The following is a 23,796-nucleotide window of genomic DNA, read 5'->3' on the forward strand; positions in this document are numbered from 1 at the left end:
CCGGACCTCCCCCGGAATTCCCTCCTACTATCCTTCCCCAACCAATGGGAACTCTCCATGAGTCCCGTAACATGAATCTGGTAGCAGGCCAAGGTGAACAGCGGGAGTCCAATTTCCATATGAATGTAAATCTTAACATAATTATCTCAGTGGCTAGCTGGCGTCACTTTACAACCAAAGGTGCCATACATTGTATATTTGCTTGTGGCTCCTAGCACCAGCCTGGAAAATTGATTTTTAAACACACCTTAATAACTTTCTTGCTTTCAACTAAAGGGAAAAATATATCTGGCCACATGAGGACCAAGAAGATGGGGAAATGCTGGAGCCACAGATGATGTAAGGATGGGAGGGGAGGAATGGACAGCAGAAGACACCCTGGAGAATGTCTAGGATAAAGCCACTGGCCTGGGGAAAAGGATAGAGAGGGAAAGTCAGGATGAGACTAGGGACAGAAAAATTTGAGGATTCTATACTGTTTGGCTAAGATCCTCAACAAGGGTTTTATCTCTGATGCCTTCATGGCATGATCACTCCAGTCAGGAATTACTTGCCTCCCTGATTCCCACACGTACACATTTGGGAATAAGAATCTTTGGCAAATTCAATTTACTAGGCCTGAATCTAGTGTCATATTTTAGACTTTGACTTTTTTAAATACATTTTAATGTCTATATTTAAGTGGTTATTGTAGTGAATTAGGGCTACCCATCATTCTCACTGCCATAAGAGAAGCTATGATCTACTCATTCAACAAATGTTTCACACAGCACAAGGTTATTGACTGCAGTCCTCAGTGTTCACATTAGATCTTTCCTACTTGTTCATCCCTATTTGCAACTTGGGATCTTTTGACCTATGCCTCCACATTTCCACCTCCTACCTTGATCCTAATAATCATGATTTTATTTTCAATATCTGTATTTTGACTTTTTAATAAAAGATTCCACATATAAGTGAGATCATGCAGTGTCCTTTTTTCTGCTTCTGGATTATTTCACTTAGCATAAGTCCTCCAAGTCCATTCATGTTTTAGCAAATGGCAGGATCTCCATTCTTAAGACTGAAAATACACACACACATAAACAGACACCACTTTCTTTATCTGTTCATCTTTCTATTCAGCTTAAACTGTACCTTCTCTCTCTCTCTAAGCTCCTCCAGACCTTGCAAATATTCACTATTCCCAGAATCCCTAAGATCAATCAGCCTTATCTCTTGGGAGCTCAGGGCAATCTCCAGAGTCAATGTCACACATAATAGTAATGGTGCCTTTATGTATCAGGGGAGAATCAATTCTGGGCACCCTGGGAGTCTTTGCTTTGGTTATTTAGTGGACCACAACTTGGATGCTGGGGGCAGGAAAGTAAGGAGATGCAGGGTCATGAGTTTGGTCTCCACAACCAACGTAATATTTGCTAAAACACACATGCACACATATGTACATGCTCACCCAAGCACATTTTCAACAGGTGTCTTGGAAAAGCTGCCCACTCTCTCACTACCTCACTTTCAGGTAAGTAGTTCCAGGTAAGGGTAGACTTCAAGTTCACATTCCCATTGCCTGCTCCTTGAGCTCAGCTATTGTGTACCTCATTCTTCATCACCACTACAAAATCTTCATTAAAAATATCCCCACTACCTCTGATCCTATATTTACTAAAAATGTGTATTTTTAAATGTTTGAATACAGGATTCAACATAACTTTGAAGTTATATTAATTTTAAAAATTTGTTGCTAAGTTTCATCTTTTATTTCCTGAGAGGGGGAATTTTATTTATTTAGTTTTGTGTTTCTGTTCATTTTTGTTTTGCATATTTTAAGCTCTATTTCTTAATAGAAATAGATTAAGTTCTTCATATATTCACATACATTTAATAACCAAATTTTATTAACAAATAATTAATCAGTCTAGCCTTAATAAAACATTGATCATAAAACAATCTTTTAGATACTGATGCTGTTGTACTACATTATAATTGCTGTAATATTTCAGTATAGTCTTATATTGCATGACATACACTGTCAAAATTTCAGAATCATTTTTGAGTATCTTAACATTCTAATCCTTGTTTTCCACTTGGAAGCTCTTGCTTTTATAATACTGAAGTTCAGGCAGTGTCTTTATTGCTCCCCTCAGGTACTTCACCAGGGTGCCGCCATGACTACTTGCAATGTCACAGGCCACCCTTCTTTCTTCATTCTCCAAGGCATTCCTGGAATGGAAGACAAACACAAATGGATATCTATTCCCTTCTCCTCCATGTACTTTATCACCGTGCTCGGAAACTGCACCATCCTCTTCACCATTTCCACAGAGCGCTCCCTGCATAAGCCCATGTTCCTACTCCTGTGCTTCTTGGCCCTCACAGACCTGGGCATGTCGACAACCACCATTCCTAAGGTACTGTGCATCTTCTGGTTTGGCCAGAGTGAGATCAGCTATGAAGGCTGCCTGGTCCAACTGTTCTTCATCCACTCCATCTCTGCCATGCAGTCAGCCATCCTGATGACCATGGCTTTTGACCGCTATGTGGCCATCTGCAAGCCCCTGCACTATGCCACCATCCTTTCCAATAATCGCATTGGGGTCATTGGTCTAGTGAGTTTGGTGAGAGCCATCCTCTTCATTCTCCCCATGCCCATCCTCCTCCAGCATATGCCCTTTCATGCCAACCGTGTCATCCCCACCACCTACTGTGAGCACATGGCTGTGGTAAAGATGGTATGTGTGGACACCACAGTCAACCGGATATATGGTTTGGTGGTGGCCCTGCTGGTTGCTGGATTAGACATCTCTGCGATAGCCTCATCTTACGTGCTAATCATCCAAGCTATATTGCGCCTCTCGTCTAAGGAAGCCCACCACAAAGCAGTCAACACCTGCACCACACATATCTGTGTCATGCTTATTTCTTACACGCCTTCTCTCTTCTCTTTTCTTACGCACCGCTTTGGCAGAGGTATTCCACCCCACGTCCACACCATTCTTGGCAATCTTTACTTCCTTGTACCTCCAATGCTCAACCCAATTATTTATGGAGTAAAAACCAAGGAATTTCGGGATAAAGTAACTAAATACAGTTGTTGGAGGAAGGAGCCTATAACCATTGCCCACAGGCAGAAAGTTGTTTGATAATCCAGCAGTTGTGGGTTCACGGAAAAAAAATGTTAAATGAATGCCGTGTAGGGGGGAATTGACTAGAGATAGAAACATGTCATGCCAGTAGATTAGCTGATGGGATGTTTATATTTGGACAGAGGGCTAATGGGCAAGACAGTTTCTTGGTCTCAGTAACTCCAAAGCAAGGTAATTAAGCCCTATGAAATAAAATAATGACACCTGCTTTCCATACCTGATAATGCTTGAGCAAGTTATACCTGATAATATATGCAAAAAGCATGTTGAACACCAACACACACAAAATACATGTAAGATGGGGTGGAATGTTTCCATATGGAGAGAACATGAGAGCAGAAAATAATTTGCCCATCACTGATGAATAGTATTCTGTCTGCCAAGGCAAGGCCAAGGTGTGTGTAGACATGGGTGAGTGTTTGTATTTGTGTGTCAAGGAGAGGGTGGGATGTGGAGAAGTTCATCTGAAGGGAGTGAGAAGAGACAGGGAAAGTTTGAAATTGAATTTAGAGTCACTATTTTGTTGCCCCTACTGAAGAAGCATTATATCTGGGCAACTGGACTTGCCACTTCCTTGTAGACCTAGGGAATATATACAGGAAGCAAAATATCCAATTTCCAGAGAAACATCTGAGGAAAGTGGATAAATAGGAAGCTCTTAGAATGAAAATGTTGATATTCATAGTTGTGCAGACTCCTACAGTCAGTTCTTCTGCTTGTCTCTCCTAAATCTAGCATCTGAGAAGAATCTTCTTTAAAGATACAACTCTGAGAACATTCTGTTAAGGGTTACAGTTATGTAACTATGAATTGGAAATTATTATGAAGTGGTATATAAGAATTGTCTAATTTAACAATCAATGTGACTTCCTTTGGGATCAATAAAGGGTTCACCTTTTGAGCCCACTCCACAGATATTTTTTATTAATTTTCCAACTTTTAGTATCAAAATATCTATTTTTATTAAGAAAAATAAATTTTTGCAACTACAGTTATTTCAGGTAGCTTTAGAAGATATTCTTTAAAAATACATTTAAAAGACCCCTGGTAGAAAAAGAGCTTCTGCAGGTATGCATATTTCCAAATCTTTACTTCTCTGTGAGTCTTACTTTTCACAGAGAACTAAATAAGAATGTTACTACTACTACTATTATTTTGCTATCTATTTTTTTGCACTGTTGTTAACAACATATGTGTATTTGGCAAAGCATTCAATTGTGGTAGAATATATAGTAGAATGAAAAAGTCTCTGTTTCCACAGAGTTATATTTTATAGTTCTACAGGAAAACTACAAACTTCGTTCTTTTAAAAATGTGAGTAGGACAGAGGATAGAAATTGAATTTGTTCAGATCAATTCAATTTGTTAATAACAGAAGAGGATGGAGAGTAACCAAGTCTCTTTGACTGCAATATAAGAAAACCTCATCAGAAGCAACCCAGACCTTATCAGACCTTAGAGGAGTTGACCAGGAACGGTGGACTGTTAACATCGGTTACACTGTGGCAGAGCTATCTCAAAGGTAGTCTGTTTTTAAGGAAATTCCTGCTTTGGATTGCTGAAATATACCTACAATTTAATTAGAGAATGTTTAAGCAATGGTTGACAAATGAAAAGTGGAAAAAGATTTCATATGGTAGCAGGTCTTCTCCCACCCCATTCTATTTATTGTCCGCCACTAGTTTCAATATAGTATTAATGGGAATTAATATTGTTTCTATATGTTCTTAAAAAGCTATTTTATTTTTAATACAAATTTTTTTAAAATAAATTTTTCAATATTTTTAAAAAATATTTTGGAGGTTATAGAAACAACAATGTCTGTCACCATTAAGATAATCAGATCTTCTTGTGTACATAAACCCCAAATCCTAAAAACTCAGACTGGGGCATTCATATGTGGATAGATGACACAAATTGGGTCATTATAAATTTGGTATTTGAGTAGTTTAACTTTTAGCTATTTACTAAGTGTGAACTTAAGAAAAAATACATATTTTATGTAGGATAAGATTCATATTTACAGTAATTCTATTTAACATGATATACAGTGAAAATAAACAAATACTATCTGTGGGAAAAATTGAATTATGGTGTACAATTTACACAAAGGCAAATATGTTATTAGAAGGCTTTTGTTTATTTAATTCTCTTAGTGATTATTCTATATCAGCATAGTAAGCCTATTTTATTACTTCTCAAATATTTATATTCTTCCTTTGCATATTTGTCAGTATTCACTTAAGTAGTCGCTTGCTTATAGACAGATGTTTGTTTCTAGACTTTTTTTTAAAAAAAACTACATGAGAACCTTGCTATATTGACTGTTTATTCATTTTTTGCACAAAATAAGTATTACTAAAAATAAATATATAAAAATAGCTACCACATAAAAGGATATGTGCACTTTAAATTTTCACTCATAGCAATTTTTGCCTGATTATTAAATTCATAGCATAAAATTTAAACATCAAAAATATAACTTGCAGAAGGTAAAGATGCTCCCAGATAATGAGTGGTCATATTTTATCATGTGTATTTCTTTCTCAGAGCTGGTATAACAAACTGCCACGAACTGGGTAGACTTTTCTTTCTCTTACTGTTCTGGAGGTACAAGGCCAAAGTAGATTTGTCAGAAGGATCACTCTCTCTCTGAAGGCTCTTGGGGAGCATCTTTTCTCTGCCTCTCTTCTGTTTCTGATGGTTGCTGTCAATCCCTAGCATTCCTTGCCTTGAAACACATCACTAACATCTGTCAGTCATCTCATGGTGTCTTCCCCATATCATCATGGTGTACTTCTCCCTATCATCCTCTTGTGTTCTCCTTCCTGTGTCCATAGATCCCTCTTCTCATAGGACACCAGTCATTAAATTATATCACCATAACCCAGTATAATTTTATTTCAACTTTATTACATGTGCAAAGACTTTATTTCCAAACAAGGCCACATTCTGGGTTGATGTGATTTTTACTGGTTACTCAAACCAGTAAAACACATGTCCATTCAGACATGTGTTTATCATGTAAACAAAATCCTCTAAGTGTTATTATTACAAAAGGGAAATAGCATATTTATACACTTTATAATATATTATTTACTCTAATATTATTGATATCAACCCATGATAGTATATATAGATTTAGTTTTTAAAAACTGTTTCATGTTTTTTTTAATCCTATATTATAGATATTTTGGTTAATCCCAATTATTTGTTTTTGAAAGCAATGATGTAGCTGTGGAGCAGAACTTGAAAAATTATGGATTATGAGCTAAATTCAGTCTACCACCTATTTTTGTAAATAGCCAAACCTATTTGTTTATATATCATATATGACTGCTTTTGTACTATATTGATAGTGTTGCTTTATTGTGACTTTAATACCATTACCTGAAAATTCAAAAATATTAAATATCTGAAATGTTACAGGAAAAATTTACTGACCATTGCCTTAAAGGAATACAGGAGAGGGGGGGGAGAGGAAGATTTACTCATAATTTTCTTTTATCTGACTTAAAAAAATTTAACCGTCAATTTAATATATGGAGAACATATATTTTAAAATGCTGTGGACATTTCATTAGGTCCTGTGAAGAGGGAAAGTGAAACACGCATGACATTAGCACGTTTGCTCTTGTGATGTGTATTCTTATAGCATATAGGTCTTTTGGGCCATGTGGTAAAGTCCCTTATTTTGATAAGCACCTCAACTCCCAAGAAAAGTAGCACAGCCCCCAAAATCTAGAAGGCAGGACTCTAATTTTCATATTCAGTCGTGAACTTCACAATTACAAAGTTGATTTTAAATTATGTTCAAACTGTGGCTATAAATTTTCTCAACATTTTTTATGCATTGTATTTTCATTTTGTTTAACATTTTCTAAGAAAGGGATCATTTCTGTTTAACCATCTAATCTTGCATTTGCTATTTTACATTGTGCAATTGATCTGGTGATAACTATATATTTAAATAATTCAATAGAAATGTCACTCATTACAATGATTTAAAACATGCCAACAATTAATGGACAAGTAAAAGGAAGTCTCATAGAGTAGAGGAAGGACAAGGGGAGAAGGGAGGGAGAACCAGAGGGAAAAAGGGAGATCAAGAGCAGAAATCAGTTTCTATGTAGGTATGAGTTTGTCAAGATAAACCTAACTACTATGTATAATCATAAATCTATTAACAACAACATCAAAAACAACAACATATCAGTTAGGCATTCATCATCACAACAATACAAGTTTCGATTTTCTGCATGATGCACATCACTCTAGATCACTTCAAGTAAAGGAATATCATTTCGGATACAGGTAGCTTCCTTATTACACATGCTTTTAAATATGTACTTCCAGTCTCAGAAATCTTTTCAATTATGCATTTGGATGCATGTTTTTCCTTGCAATAAAATCTTTTGGAATATGTATTTCACCAGGAAGGAAAATGAAGAAAGGGAGGGAGGAAAGAAAGCAGACTTCCATGGACCATCCTTTTCACTCATTTGGAAATACAATGGAGTCTTAGATGGTTGGACAAAAGCAATGTCAGTTGTCTTAATTGTTCATTTACTAGCAGGATTAGTTTTGGACCTGCATCCTATTTGGATCCTCTGCACAGGCATTTGGTTACCTTGACCCGTATTTCCTTCATCTTCATACCATAGATGATGGGGTTGAGCACCGAGGGTAGGAGAAGGTAGAGATTGGAGAGGAGAATATGGGCATGAGGTGGGATATTTTGACCAATATGGTGGGTGACAGAAGAAAAGAGTGCAGGCACATAAGTGACCAGGATGACAAAGAGGTGAGCTGAACAGGTGTTGAGGGCTTTGAAGGTGGCATCTCGAGAGTTGAGTCGTGCTACAGCCTGCAGGATCAGGGCATAAGAGAAGCCAATAAGCAGCAGATCAAGTCCTACCACGAGCAAGATCACAAAGAGTCCATAAATTCGATTGGGTCTAGTGTGGCTACAGGCCATTTTCACCACAGCCATGTGGTCACAGTATGTGTGAGGAATGACCCTGTGGCAGAAAGTTAACCTTTGAAGTCGAAGAGGCATGGGCAGGATAAGAATCACTCCCTTGGCTACAGCCAGCAGTCCCAGGCGTCCAACTAGAGAATGGCTCAGAATTGTGTTGTAGTGTAATGGCTCACACACAGCCACAAAACGGTCAAAAGCCATTGCAACAAGGAGGGCTGATCGTACTACGGATGCTCCATGGATGAAGAACATCTGGGTAAAACAGGCACTGGAAGCTATGTCTCTATCATTGAACCAGAAGAGACACAGGACCTTGGGCATCAGAGTTAGAGTAGATATGAGGTCAGTCACCATCAGCAGGGCCAGGAACAGGTACATTGGTGTGTGAAGCGTGGGCTCTGTGATCACGAGGAAGAGGACAGCACTGTTGCCAATGAGGATAGTCAAAAACATGGAGAAGAAAGGAAGAGATAGCCACAAATGCTGTGACTCTAAGCCAGGTATGCCCATCAGAGTGAAGGTCATGAAGCTGGAATGGTTGAAGAGTAGCATGATGGAAACTTGTTGGTGATTGTTTAAAACAAAGTTTAGACACCTTCCAATGAGATATGCATGGCAGGTTGTTTTTATTTGTTTATATTCTTTTTTAAACTTTATTTTCATTGCTATTTTTTTAATTATTTTTTAAAAAAATAAGTGACAGTGGAACACATGACAATTCTTATTACACATATACAGCACAATTTTTTCATATCTCTGGTTGTATATAAAGTATGTATGTATTATTGCAGTATGTATATACGTGACTGTATGACCAATGTGATTCTGCAACCTGTACAATCAGAAAAATGAGAAATGATACCCCATTTGATTCAAATGTATGAAATGTCAAGATCATTATATTGTCATATGTAACTATTAAAACATAATAAAAAGGTTTGGGAATAAAAATATGGCAAGCAATGCTTTTTCTGTAAGCTCAGATTCATTGCTTCTCTTAATTGGATCACTAGGGAGAAACAAATGTCAACCAGGGAAAAACATTTAGAAGAATATGGGGAAAACTAAACATGGAGTTCCACTATGATCCAGCAGTCCCTATTCTGGGTATGTACACAAACGGTTTTAAGTCAACATTTCAAAGAGATATCTGAATATTCATGTTTATTTCCACATTATTTACAATTGCCAAGTTATGGATTCAATCTAAGTGCCCATCAAGAGAAGTACAAATAAAGAGGAATGATATATACAAACAAATAGTACTTTGACTTCAAGAAGAAAATCTGCCTTTTGTGATATTAATGGAGTTAGAAAACAATATGCTAAGTGAAATAAGCCAAACACAGAAAGACAAATACTGCAAACTCTCTCATGTGGAATCTATAACAATGGAACTCATAAAAGCAGAGTGTATAAATGTATTTACAAGAGACTGCATGTTAGAGAAATGGGCAGCTGAGGCAAAAAGGGGACAACACTTCTGTTAGATGGGAGAAATAATTCTGATTTTTAGGTCAATTAAACTGAATCCTGAATATAACTAATAATTGATTACTGAACATTTCAATCACTGAGAATAAATTTGTAAATAATATTACAAATTTATTTAATATTATATATTAAATATTAAATATTTTGGGTGATAAGTACATTAATATGTTTAACATAATCTTTTCACAATGTATTAAATTTTTTTTTCTTTTTTTTATTGGTTGTTCACAACATTACAAATGTTCTTGACATATCATATTTCATACATTAGAATCAAGTGGGTTATGAACTCCCATTTTTACCCCAAATACAGATTGCAGAATCGCATCGTTTACACATCCACATTTTTATATAATGCCCTATTAGTGACTGTTGTATTCTGCTACCTTTCCTATCCTCTACTATCCCCCCTCCTCTCCCCTCCCATCTTCTCTCTCTACCCCATCTACTGTAATTCATTTCCCTCCTTGTTTATTATCCCATTCCCCTCACAACCTCTTATACGTAATTTTGTATGACAATGAGGGTCTCCCTCCATTTCCATGCAATTTCCCTTTTTTCTCCCTTTCCCTCCCTCCTCATGTCTCTGTTTAATGTTAATCTTTTCTTCCTGCTCTTCCTCCCTGCTCTGTTCTTAGTTGCTCTCATTATATCAAAGAAGACATTTGGTATTTGTTTTTTAGGGATTGGCTAAAAATTTTAACAACACTTTGTGCCCCACAAATAAATACAACTACAATTTGTCTATAATCAGTAAATAAATTAAATAGATAAAACATGTAGCTTAAAAAAAGAAAACAAATGGGAATACACCAAAGAGAAAAGGCTACGCAACATGAGGCTATAAAGTGATAAATAAGCATTTCACAGAAGTAGCAGGTTTTGTATAACCAAATGATTCCCATTCCAGTTCTCTTTTGGAATTCTCATCTAATTTCTGGAAAAGAAAAAGAAGACTGCTTTATCTCAAAACCTGTTTCAGACTTGACTGGTTGGGTGACCTTACAAGATAAAGACAATATGAAAAGCAAGAATTTTTGAGGAAAGATAATAAGTCTAATTTTGATAATAAGTCTAGTTATTTAATTTTTAACAATTCTGAGCATCCCCTGACAGTTTTCTCAATATGATAGATAAGTCATCTTGCTAGATAGGATAAAATTCCTACTCAGTGGTTACAAATCTCAGAGACCTTTTGTTCAACATTATACCTATCATCAACAATTCTGTATCACACACTAAAAATTTTAAGGTGATGGAAATCATAGTTACTGTTCTTAACACAATGATTTTTTTAAAAAATCATATTGCTTACACTTAATCCCACTTTTCAAAGTTCTTTAGGACTCAACTAGGGGAAAAAAGTGCTAAGATCTATGCCATTATGTGATTCTTATTTGAAATAGTCATCTTCCATCACTTAATTTCCTGTCAAGCAATTCTTTTGTGATCTCCTTAGATGGGCACACAAAATATTATGAAAGGAAATATTTCTACCCCCAATCTGTGAAATAGTTTATTTCTGTAAGTCACTGAAGTTTATTATTACAAAATTTTGGTAGACTAGAATAAAACGTCAATGGAATCAACTTTTAATGAAATGGCCAAAAAATTTCATCACCCATTGATAATTCTACACTAAAAGTCTATTTGTTATTAGTTAATAAACACCTGAGTCAAGGAACCTTGGGATAAATATGAAGAAAACAAGCACATCCAAATAATTGAAAAAGTTTCTGAAACAATAAAAAAGTTGGAGAAAGGCTAGAATCAATAAATAAATATTCTAGCATGGGATAATTGAATATGATACAAAAGGATATTTGAGATTCACGATAAGTTTCTCTAGATAGTTAACATAATAATTGTCTTTGTTGTTGTTGTTGTCTTGGCAGTGTTGGGGATGGAACCCAGAGGCTCATGCATGCTAGGCAAGCACTCTGCCACCAAGTTGCACACCCAGTCCCCAAACTGTGACTTTTAAGTTTCCTTTCTTTCTAAAATCCTAGAACTTTCTTATAATTCACCTTAAATTATGGTAACAGACAGACCGGAACAGTCATTTTGTTATAGCCCCAATCTATACAGAGAGAGTTCAAAAATAATATTTAATAATGATAATATTCAGAGATAACAACGCTGAAAATTTTTTTTCTTTTCTCATAGAAAAATATGTCTGCATCTTTCAAGGGCTCCAATAGCTCCAAATTCCAGGTCTCTGAGTTCATTCTGATGGGATTCCCAGGCTTTCACAGCTGGCAGCACTGGCTCTCCTTGCCTTTGGCACTGCTCTATCTCTCCACAATTGGTGAAAACATCCTCATCCTTACCACCATCTACCAGGACCCTTCTCTGAAGCAGTCTATGTACCTCTTCCTGGGCATCCTCTCTATGGTGGACATGGGCCTGGCCACCACCATAGTGCCAAAGAGATCCAGGCAATCTTCTGGTTTGATGCCAAGGCCATTAGCCTCCAAGAGTGCTTTGCTCAGATTTATGCCATTCACAGTTTTCTAGGCATGGAGTCTGGAATCTTCCTCTGCATGGATTTTGATTGATATGTAGCTATTTGTCATCCTCTTTGCTACCCTCTAATTGTCACCAATTCCTTTATCATCAAAGCTAACCTGTTCATGGTGCTTAGAAATGGCTTGTCGTTCCAGTGCCTGTACTTGCAGCCCAGCGTCATTACTGGTTCAGGAATGAAATTGAACATTGCCTGTGCTCTCATCTTGGGGTGACAAGCCTGGCTTGTGATGATAGGAGGCCCAGTATTTGTCAAGGCCTGGCATGGCTTGGAATGCGGAGTGATCTAAGTCTTATCGTATTGTCCTATTTTCTGATTCTGCGCTCTGTCCATAGGCTGAACTCTGCTGAAGGTGTCTCCAAAGCTCTGAGCACTTGCAGCTCCAATCTCATCCTCATCTTCTTCTACATGGCTGTTGTAGTGGTTTCAGTAACTCACCTGGCAGAGACTAAGAATGATTTGATTCCAGTTCTACTCAACGTCTGCAAAACATCATTCCTCCTTCCCTCAATCTATGGTTTATGCACTTAGAAACAGAGAACTTAGAGAAGGCTTCCAGAAGGTGTTTTGCTTAGGTTTACAAAAGAAGTAAGACACTAGAAATCTTCTCCTTGGTGTACATGAACTTTAGCTTCTTCTATACTGTATATTAGACTTCCAAAGAGGTCAGAGGAGTGGGTGCATGCCTTTCAGATCCTTTTTGTTCATGTTTTTACATAAATAACTGTGAAAGCTTCTGAAAAGACAAGACAGAAAAGTGCACATAGTCAACCTAGGAAATAAGTGACAGGAGCATGAATTACATGTCATACTCTCAGAATGTTATTGTATCTCTTTTTATAATCTTAAAACAAGTGAAGAGAAGAAATATTGCATTACATATTTTATCTTATATTTCAATCTGACCTGTGTTGCTTTGCTTTGGACTTTGATCTTTTCTGTTTTCTTTTGAATATACACTCAGAGTCTATCAATAAGTAGCTGGGATATTTCACAAGGTATATATTGAAATATGAATATTAATTTGGTGTTCAGGTCTACCAATAGCTAGAAAATCTATCATATATTATGTACTGTCACTCTCCTTTTAGTTAGATTAAAAAGGGTCATTCTACGTGGGTCTCAGGTATGATGAAAATAATGTGAAGAGTTTCCTTTATTAGCCTGAATCTATTTCTTTGTGAGACATGAATATTTTTTCAGGTAATACAAGAGAGACAAAAGACATGACGTTTTATGGATCTATGAAACCATTTTCTTTAATGACAATGTATTTCGAGACATTAAGATGAATTAAGAAAACATGTGCTTGATATTTTCAGTTTCTCCCAAATAAGCATTACCACGATACATAGGGGAACTAAGGGAAATCAATAAAACAGAGATGACAAATTTTCTCTGTATTTTTATTTGTACATTATAACCAAAGATGCCATGATATCCCAGTACAAAAATGTACACACTACAGTCCAGAAGAATCAAAACTATCATGAATATATGCAAGGGCCTATAAAATGCTGCAAAGCATAAAGAAAATGAAGAAAACATTGTGAGAAGAGGTAAGGAGTGTAAACCATGGATTTTCAAAGTAAACCATGATGTTGTTACAGAAAAGAAAACCAAGCAAAAGTCACCCCAGTGTTTGTTTATTGTGGGTGCAGATTGAAGAGCATTTATTCTACACCACTGTCCTGAGTGTTGAAATCAAGAGGCTTCTCTGGTTTAAGGAACAGCATCCCACTTCATCCCACATCAGCCAAAAGTGTATAACCTAACACAGGATATAGAGGTTTACCACAGAAACCAGGGAGAAGTGCAACTCATTTTTTTTTTTGATTTTGCAGTTTGAAATTCATAAGAACTAACTTACATCCAGTCCCTTTAAGCTACCTGGTCTCTCTTCTAGTGTGTGGGGCTATGTTTGTATCTGTGTGTTTCTATGTGCATACATGTGTCTCTGTGTGTGAGAGAGGTGGGGTAGGGAGAGGATTGTTCTCTTCTCACATGGTCTGGTTTTCCCTGTCTCCCTGTAGACTACCAGTTTCAGATCCAGGTTTTCTAAAGTTGAAGTGTATTCAAATTGAAGGGCTTTCTTTAGAAAATAAGAATTTGAAAATGAACAGCTATTTATTTTAAATGAAGAAAGAATACAACTTTAGAAGCTGCCAGCAGATATCACAGAATCCTGAACAAAACACAACATTTTAAATAACTTATTTTCTGCTATATTATCTATAACATAATTTAAATTGTTTATATTTTGTTGTTATTTTAAGTTAATGGAAATGTAAAACTAGAACAAGAAATTATGCATTGCTCCATTACTTTATGATTTTCTCTTTATTTCCATGTGTACATCTATATATGTGTTTATGCACCATTTTTATGAACTCATTAAAAGTAAGTCATAGACACTCTGCCTGTTCACTCAAATAATTCACTGTGTATTTACAATAATGAAGACAATGATCAATATAACCATAAAACAAAAAATACATGATACTATAATAAAAACTAATGCATAATACACATCTGTATTTTACAAACATCTCTATAATATCCTTTATGGCAATTATGTCCATGTTTGAGATTTTATCCAAGACCAAATGTTTTATTTAGTTATCATGTCTTTTTGTACTATGATCTTTAATCTTGATTTTTTCCCCCAGCTGTCCTGAAGTATGATCAGTCAATAAACTTTTATATATTTACATAAGAAAGTTATGTCAGACTCATTCCCTTGTCCTTCGTACACTACTTTGAATCTCAACATCATGTACATACATAAGACAGGGATCATAATTAGAATTAGCATAAGACACGGATATTAATTAGAATACTACAAGCATATTCCATGTTTGTATCAGTACATCAAAATAGATTCTACTAAAAAGAACAACAAAAACGCCCTTGCATATAAAAGAACAACAACAAAAAGCCCATTTCACAACTAATAGGTGAAACAAAATATCACATTGCATAAGGTATATAGAAACAGTATCTTTTTCTCCATCCTAACCTATTAGTTATAAAGTGATCACAGGACTATGGTGGTTAACATTTCCATGTCTGTATAGATAAGATGTACTTTTGTCAAGCATATAGAAACCATTAAGACAATTAGATCATATTCTTATTACTGAAACTACCCAATTACCATCAAATCCCAAAAGGAGAAATGATAAAAGCAACTTCCATCACAATGCATTAAATTTGGTTATATAATTCTCATTTCCAGTACTGGGTTTTAACCCAGGGGCATTCTAACCCTGAGCTACATCCCCAATCTTTTTTAAAATTTTATTTTGAAGACAGGGTCATTAAGTTGTTCTGAATTTTCAATCTTCCGGCTTCATCCCTGCAATTTGCTGGGATTATAGGCATGTGACATTGAGCTCTGCTAGCAATATAAAATTTTAAAACAGTATTTTATTCAGCAATCAGTAGCATTATTAAATGATGATTATAGTTTATTATCAATTTGGCAGATATCTATTGGCATGAAAGAAAGGAAGGAGAATCTAATACACTATAGAAATTTATTTTGAGAAATAATTAGATCAGAAATGTCATAAAAGTTTCACAGTGATGCTCATTTATCATAACATTTCTTCTCAAAATGTTTATATCTATATATGCCATGTATAAATAAATTGTACACATATGCCATCACAAGAATCCTTTTTTGGAATGTACCACTTAAATAACTTTAAATCAATATAGTAGCCATTATGTTGTAAAACAGTAGCATCATATTTTGTTAAAACAATAAATGCATATCAATATTCATATATTTATTAATGTAGAAATATACCTAACCATTTTCTTTAATAATAATATATTTCAGGACATTAAGATAATTTAAGAAAATATGCATTTGATAATTTCAGTTTTGATGATGTTTAAGACCACTATAATATTGATCCTTCATTTTTCTTACATAAGAAAGAAAACTTTTTAACAAGGAACCCTGTTCACACAAACCCTAACCTAGCTCAGAAAGTAAAAAAAAATCTCCAGAAACATTACTTAAGTGGATAAAGTACTACATTAATAATGAAAGAGATTTAATAAATGAATTATGGTATGGATGCATAAAACATTCTCCTGCTTAAGTACTTTTGATTGTTTTACATAAAGCAGTAAGAAACAAACACATATCTGCCATAGGATTAAGTCTCATTAAAGTAACATACATTTTTATTTTCTTCCTTTCTTGTGTATACTTCCTAAGAGACAAAACACACATAGGACATTATTTCCTTTCTTATCATAATGTTGGCACTATGAATTCAAAGTCTCATTCTTTTTCTCTCCCCATAGAACTTGATTTCCATAGTTGATTTCCACAGCAGCATCTGTGTCTCTGATATTCTGAAATAGTCTCTTGGGGACACATGCATACAATATCCTTTCAAGGATCCATTCATTAGTACAGATATAAAAGAATCCAGAGTTTAACATCTGTGCATGTACATTTATTCTAGGATTGTGTTTTTCTCCAACCAAGACCCTGAACACCTGGACTAGATTATATTCAGCTTACTATTGCCCAACACAAAAATTAAGGTATTCAAAACTATAAAAGAGGCGATAATGACAAGATTATTTTATGTAAGCTGTATGATAAAGTGGAGACGAGTGTTGGATATAAAACGAATTGCTTATTATTTTTCCAGAAATAAATATGATTATATTCACATAATTTGAAGGTGACAATGTTGTGTGTGGTTGGATTGTTTTGGAAAGTGTTTGTGTTCCCAAATCCAGCACTAAAATTCAGTTGCCTTTGGGTGACAATGATAATCCATGTTATTTCTATATCCAAATAGGAAATACTGATTTGGTAGTGATGGATGTCAGGTGTGGATCATTCCCATGAAATGGAGAAATGAAAAAAAAAACACCTAGAGAACAGTTCTGTTGCTTACTTTTTACCTGTTGTTCCCTTATTCTTTGAAATCGGAGTCTAATTTTCCTTGGTTATTTTCTGGAAAGACTGAGCAATGTCTTTGTTTTGTGTAGCAAGATCTAGATAGAACAAGCAACCTCATATGAAAAGAAGAATGATTCAAATAAGTGAATATGGTTTAATAGAAAAAAGTATTACCTACAGAGTTTAAGAATGAGGACAAATAGCAGATAACATCAAAGTTATATTTTAGATGGTGATACTCATGCATAAATATTACTAATTCAGTTTTTCTGCCCACACCTTAGCATAGCTGAATCAATTTCTCTGCAGAAGAAATTAAATAATGATGTGTTGAAATTGTTTTAGGTCTGTTTTACAAAGGCAACTGCTTACATTTGTAGTTAATACTAGAGTCTTTAATTTCGATCTTGGAGAGCTTTGTGAATGTATTGAAGATGGAACTAACTTGTGTAAGCAAAAGACCAGTTATAGTGACAAAGCCATACAATATAACAAGTAATTATGAGAAAATGTTTACCTAGTATTTTAGAAGTACTTCAGAAAAGTGGACAAGTAATCAAAATTTTTTTTTCTGTTTAGGAGTTATTTATTATTTTATTATTCCTTTTGTGTTTATGTGTGTGGCACCAGAGATTGAACCCAGGAGCAATTGCACCACTTAGCTACACACTTATGCCAATTTTATTTTTTGAGGCAGGGTCTCACTAAGTTGTTGATGCTCCTGCTTCAGCCTCCTGAGAGTCTTGGAGATAACAATTTTGCACCACCAACCAGAAATTCCCCTTAGTTTTTCTGTCTGCTTCTGATACATGGATACATATTTAAAGTGTAATAGAACTACCTGCTTATACTTGGATACATGTAGGTCAGTATATAGCCACAGTATCTTTTGCTCCATCCTAGGCCATTACTCTTTCTGCACAACTATAATTAAAACAATAATCTAACATTTTGCACACTTTACATAAAGTACTTTAAATCCAAGAGAAGCTGTGAATGTGCTTTGTGCAATGATATTTACAATGCAATGTATATCTTGAAGCAAGTATTGAACTTTACAGTTAAGAGGTACTGTTTAATGTACTAAAGAGGTATAGAGGGAGGAAAGAATAGTGACCCTATTGACTAGTTCATACTAAATAGTTATAAATTATTGAAACATAATTTTATAAACTTCTTATGGCAACCTTAATTAAATGCATATTACTTATATGTTTCTGTGAATATATACATACATGTACACATGTACAGACTATATATGTTTAACCTAATAATATATGTGTAGGAGTCCTGAAAATATGTTGAATAAAAATATAATTTACAAATTTACTGAGTTGTAAGGACAAAACTTTGTTTGTAAATTTAGTTTTTAAAAGAAAAGCCTTTCTTATGTTGAAAAGGCCAAATTTTATGCTTCATTCTAAAATAAAAATTAATACACTCCTTGAAATTCCAAGGCTAACATTTTAGCTTATGACTAATGGAGTCATCATAAATAGAAAATTAAGAGTGGTTTATAATAAGTCCATATTTTAACTTTCCTTCTGTGTTCACAAAATAAGAATGTGAATGTGTCCTTCATCAATTGTATTATGAAATATCTTATAAGGCCTGGAAATCAAACATGTTGATATAATTAGCTTTAATTTCAAAATGCCAAACATTTTATTTCTCCAAAGTGCTCTTGACCCAAGTGTTTTTCCTTTAAATTCTCTTTGTCTAACATTAATATAGTCTCCCTGATATTTTGGGATACTCTTTATTTAAAAAAATGTCTGTATACATTTTTAAACCTTTGTGTTTTGTTTTTATTCTATGCACTCTTTCAAGCTGCATAAGTAATTTAAAAGTAATTATAATCGTGTTTTGTAATGGGAAGTTTGAATGATTTGTATTTCTGCCCAAACTAACATAAAAATATTATAATATAAATATATATATATATATATATTGTCATTTTATGTTTTCTTTTTCTCTGTACTTTATGACAATGATGATTTATTTATTTATCTTTCCCAGTAATATTAAGGAATATAATCTGTAGTTTTCTTTATTCTAGTGTCTTTTATGCACTCTAAGTGATAATACTTAGATTATAATTTTAGTCATTCTCAAAGTGAATTTCAACATATCATGCATTCATTACTCATCTATTTTTTACATTAAAGATACCTTTATAAATTTGTATTATGTGTGATTTGATTTGATAGACACTGGTGATAGTTTGTTGGACACTGTCCTTAACATACATGATTTTATTAAACTGTGAATAATTCCTAAATATGAATTCATTTTTATGGTATCATCAGATAAGGAGAAGTAAAGAGAATAATTTTTGAACCAATGGATTTCTTACCATTCATCACAGCTGTTGGTAACTGCATTATTTTTGGAGTATTAAGAGGATGAATCACTATCAAGTCTTAAGGACATCTTAGTCTTCCTGATGATGGTTTTTCTTGAATAATGAGTAGGAATTGGTCACATTTGAAGAGCATAGGCAAAGGGAAGACAAAAAGATAGAGGATTGTCCATCACTCACAAAACCAAGAATACCAGTTTATGTAAGTAGGAAAAATAGCAAATAGGAAAGAATAGGATCCTCCCCATTTTGATATGTCAGCATTGTCATAATGCTTCAGGTCTACAGCATTTTCCCATTTCGCTAAAAGGTCTTCTTGAGACTAGGATAGATACACACGTGCTACTTTGACACTGGAATAGCTCTAAGATTTTTGTCATTGCCTAAAATTATGCCCTTGGAAAGTATACTAATTAATCTGTACAATCTGTGTTTTTTTACAGTTTTTGAAAGAAGTTGCCTTGTGATTTATCTCACTTATCTTCCAGATGTTGCTTTATAATACGAAAATAAAACTGTGCATCCTGAGAAATTAAATGATGGCAGTATACTTTAACAAAGTCTTTAATTTTCTCCAGCAATATGATTTTATTTATTTATACTTTATATTTTAAAAATTCTTTGGTAGTAGTAGATGGACAGTATGCCTTAATTTTATTTGTTATGTGGTTCTAAGGCTTGAACCTAGTGCCTCACATGTGCTAGGCAAGCACTCTGCCACTGAGCCAAACCCATCCCCATGATTGTATTTTTAAATAAATTATTATCAATGGTAAATGCCTGACCATAATACATGAAGATGTTTAGAAACAGTAAAAGAAATTACCTGTTACCATTCATAGATTTTATTAATTTTTAATAAAGTCATTTATGTTTAGTACCTTTAACAATTTTCAATTATGAGTAGAAGTTTAATTTTGAAAAAAATTAGAAATGCACATAGACTAGATGTGGGAAAGGATAAGAAGCATGCATCATAAAAAGTGAGAAGACTAACTCAAGCATTTCACTGGCTTGTGAGATCCTAGGATCATTTGAGAAATGCCATTTAATAATTCTAGAATGCTTTGAACAGTGCTTGGTAACCAACAATAAATGTCAGTCATTAATTTTAATTTTATTTTGGTACTACGGATTGAACCTAGGAGCACTTAACTACTGAGCTACATTCCAAGCCCTTTTTTATATTTTATTTTGAGACAAGGTCTCACTAACTTCCTTAGTGCCTCACTAAATTGTGGAGGTTGGCTTGTGATTCTCCTGTCTCCCTGTGTTGCTAGGATTACTTGGTTCACACCACAATGTCTGTCATCAGTCATTATGTTTTTTGGCCATCATGAGATGATCAAAACAATCTGCTTTAAGATCACATTCACAGTGAGTATGCACAATAATTAAGAGTTAAATCAGGTAGTCTAACAAAAATTTTTATTATACTTGGTTACGAATTATGTAATGTGAATCAGTCTCTAAAATAATTAATGTAGATTCATTGTTGGTGATAAAAACAGACTGCATAAGAAGAATTTACTGAATGAATCAATGAACTAACAACAAATAACAAGCAAACAAAGCTGTTCCTTGGCCACTCAAAAAAATTTGACTTATGATGAGAAGAAAATATAACTATGCATCCTGAGCACTTAAAGGATGGCAGTATGCTTTAACAAAGTCTTTTATTTTCCCCAGCAATATGATTTTATTTATTTATTTTTTATATTAAAAAAAATTCTTTGGTAGTTGTAGATGGACAGAACAGCATCATTAAAATGTATAATTTTAAAAAATGTGGTTGATGGGAGACAGTAACCTTAACCTATGCTTTCTGTACTTTTTTCCTATTTCAGCAAAACACATAACTTTAAGCTGATTCATGACCATACTAACTTGATCATGCTGATCTTGAATCAAACAGATCTGATCCCAGCTTCGTTCATTCTTAATGGGATCCCAGGCCTGGAGGACATGCACATCTGGATTTCCTTCCCATTCTGCTCCATGTATGTTGTGGCTGTGGTTGGGAATTGTGGACTCCTCTACCTCATCCGCTATGAGGACTCCCTGCACAGACCCATGTACTACTTCTTGGCTATGCTTTCTCTAACTGACCTTGTCATGTGCTCTAGCACAATCCCTAAAGCCCTCTGCATCTTCTGGTTTCACCTCAAGGAAATTGGATTTGATGAATGCCTGGTCCAGATGTTCTTCATCCATACCTTCACAGGGATGGAGTCTGGGGTGCTCATGCTTATGGCCCTGGACCGCTATGTGGCCATCTGCTACCCTCTGCGCTATTCAGTCATCCTCACCAATGATGTCATTGGAAAGGTTGGGCTCGCCACCTTCCTAAGAGGGGTGTTGCTCATTACTCCTTTCACTTTCCTCACCAAGCGCCTTCCCTACTGCAGAGGCAATGTCATCCCTCATACATACTGTGACCACATGTCTGTAGCCAAATTATCCTGTGGCAATGTCAAGGTCAATGCCATCTATGGTTTAATGGTAGCCCTCCTTATCGGAGGCTTTGACATCCTGTGCATCACAGTCTCCTACACCATGATCCTCCGAGCCGTGGTCAGCCTCTCCTCAGCAGATGCTCGGCAAAAGGCCTTCAGCACCTGCACTGCCCACATCTGTGCCATCGTCTTCTCCTACAGTCCTGCTTTTTTCTCCTTCTTTTCCCATCGCTTTGGAGGCCACACAATTCCTCCATCTTGTCACATCATCGTGGCCAATATTTATCTGCTTTTGCCTCCCACCATGAACCCTGTGGTCTATGGGGTGAAAACTAAGCAGATACGAGACTGTGTCATGAGGATCCTTTCAGGTTTTAAGGACACCAAGTCCCACAACATATAAATAAATAAGCATATACAAGGGGAAGAGAAGAAAATCATTATACCTAAAATTTGCCTGTTTTTTTCAGGAGATGGTAAATTCCTTAGCTGTGTAAGACAATACATCTGTTATAACCACACATATACATACAGATGGAGCTTGTAGAATTGTGCTTTTTCCAAAAGTGCCTTGAGAATTTTAATGTCACTGGCATGTCCAGCAATTTTCTTTGAATTTCACATTCTGATATCTGTGAAAAGGTTGTCTAATAAGTAAATCAAGTTTCCCCTAAAAATACCTAAAGAATAATGAACAAAGTGGAATAATGTAATCTGAGTCTTATTTTCAAATAGTAATTTCCAGATTGATGGCCAGTAGTTACATTCTTCTGGAAATATGTGCTACATTTTTCTTTTCTTTTGGGGAAGTATAGGGGTAGGGGTTGAACTTTGCCACTGAGCCATATACCCAGCCCTTTTTTATTTTTTTGAGACAGAGTCTCACTAAGTTGCTGAGACTGGCATTGAACTTGGGATTCTTGTACTTCAGTCTCTCTCCTGTGGTTACAGACATGTACCATCATGCCCTACTACATATTTCTTCCTTGTTTATTTCTTTTTAATTATTGGATTTTAGTTATACATAACATTAAGATTCATTTTGACATAATTATACAATTATGAAATATAATTTGCTATAATTCAATCCCTAGTACTTCTCTTTTCCTAATCTCCATCCTTCCCTTTTTACCTATCTCTAATATACTGATCTTCTGTATTTTTGTAGTTTTTAAAAAATGTCTTTCTTCAGTGACTTCTTACTGAAGGAGAAGATGGAATACTCCCAATGAGGTCATTACTATTATGAGTTTGAAGTCTTTCAGCATCTTATTAGAATCATAATTTTAGTCTGACAAGGTCTTTCCTAGTCCGGCCACACACATAGTTATTTCACAACAGAATCATTGGCCATTGAGTTTCCTGCAACACACCCTTAAAAAGCATACTCTGGAAAGAGAGGTTATGTTTTTAACCAAATGTAAATATAAATATATATTTATAAATATATATATTTGGTAGGAACCACATGGGAAGCAATTAAAATCCATTGCTTTTAGCTTATTTCCAATCGTGTACATAATAATGAAGTTTGAAACAGGATATTTTCATATTTATTGCTTATTAACTAAACCAATTATTGAAGGAATATATAGAGTAAACTGAACTTTAAACTTTTTATTTGTGCATTAGAATTTTACATAACAGTGGGATTCATTATGTCATATTTGTAAATGTACATTACATAATTTTCTAATCTCCTTCCTGAGTACCTTTATTTTCCTCTTTTTCTCCCTCTCCATGATCACTTTTCCTACTTTACTTGTCTCCCTTCTATTATTATTATTATTATTAATTTCAATTAGTGCATTATATACATATATATGGATAAACTGTGATATAATTGTACGTGAACAGCATAATTTGGCAGATTTCTGTTTTCTCTCATATTCCGAAGCTA

General features: G+C 34.8%; 3 protein-coding genes and 1 pseudogene across 4 annotated transcripts; 3 read left to right on the plus strand and 1 right to left on the minus strand.

The window, feature by feature from the left end:
* Positions 1 to 2,125: 2,125 nt before the first annotated feature.
* On the plus strand, positions 2,126 to 3,137 carry LOC308642146 (olfactory receptor 52P1-like; the record flags this gene model as incomplete). The annotated part of the gene is made up of 1 exon (XM_081280750.1): positions 2,126 to 3,137. Exon 1 carries the CDS (start codon positions 2,163 to 2,165, stop codon positions 3,135 to 3,137), a length of 975 nt encoding a protein of 324 aa, XP_081136876.1. The 5' UTR covers positions 2,126 to 2,162.
* A 4,600-nt stretch (positions 3,138 to 7,737) lies between these two features.
* On the minus strand, positions 7,738 to 8,673 carry LOC308634670 (olfactory receptor 52P1-like; the record flags this gene model as incomplete). Its single annotated transcript, XM_081268658.1, has 1 exon — positions 7,738 to 8,673. The coding sequence occupies one exon, from the start codon at positions 8,671 to 8,673 to the stop codon at positions 7,738 to 7,740; it is 936 nt and encodes a 311-aa protein (XP_081124784.1).
* Positions 8,674 to 11,787: 3,114 nt separating this feature from the next.
* Positions 11,788 to 12,734, plus strand: LOC308642084 (olfactory receptor 56B1-like; annotated as a pseudogene). The gene has a single exon. The product of its transcript is annotated as an olfactory receptor 56B1-like (transcript).
* An 8,599-nt stretch (positions 12,735 to 21,333) lies between these two features.
* LOC308642039 (olfactory receptor 52N4-like) lies at positions 21,334 to 22,299 on the plus strand (the record flags this gene model as incomplete). Its single annotated transcript, XM_081280639.1, has 1 exon — positions 21,334 to 22,299. One exon carries the CDS (start codon positions 21,334 to 21,336, stop codon positions 22,297 to 22,299), a length of 966 nt encoding a protein of 321 aa, XP_081136765.1.
* Positions 22,300 to 23,796: the final 1,497 nt, after the last annotated feature.

This window comes from Spermophilus citellus, assembly GCF_964194105.1.
Source record: "Spermophilus citellus genome assembly, chromosome: 2".
In the NCBI taxonomy this organism is placed as follows: Eukaryota; Metazoa; Chordata; class Mammalia; order Rodentia; family Sciuridae; genus Spermophilus; species Spermophilus citellus.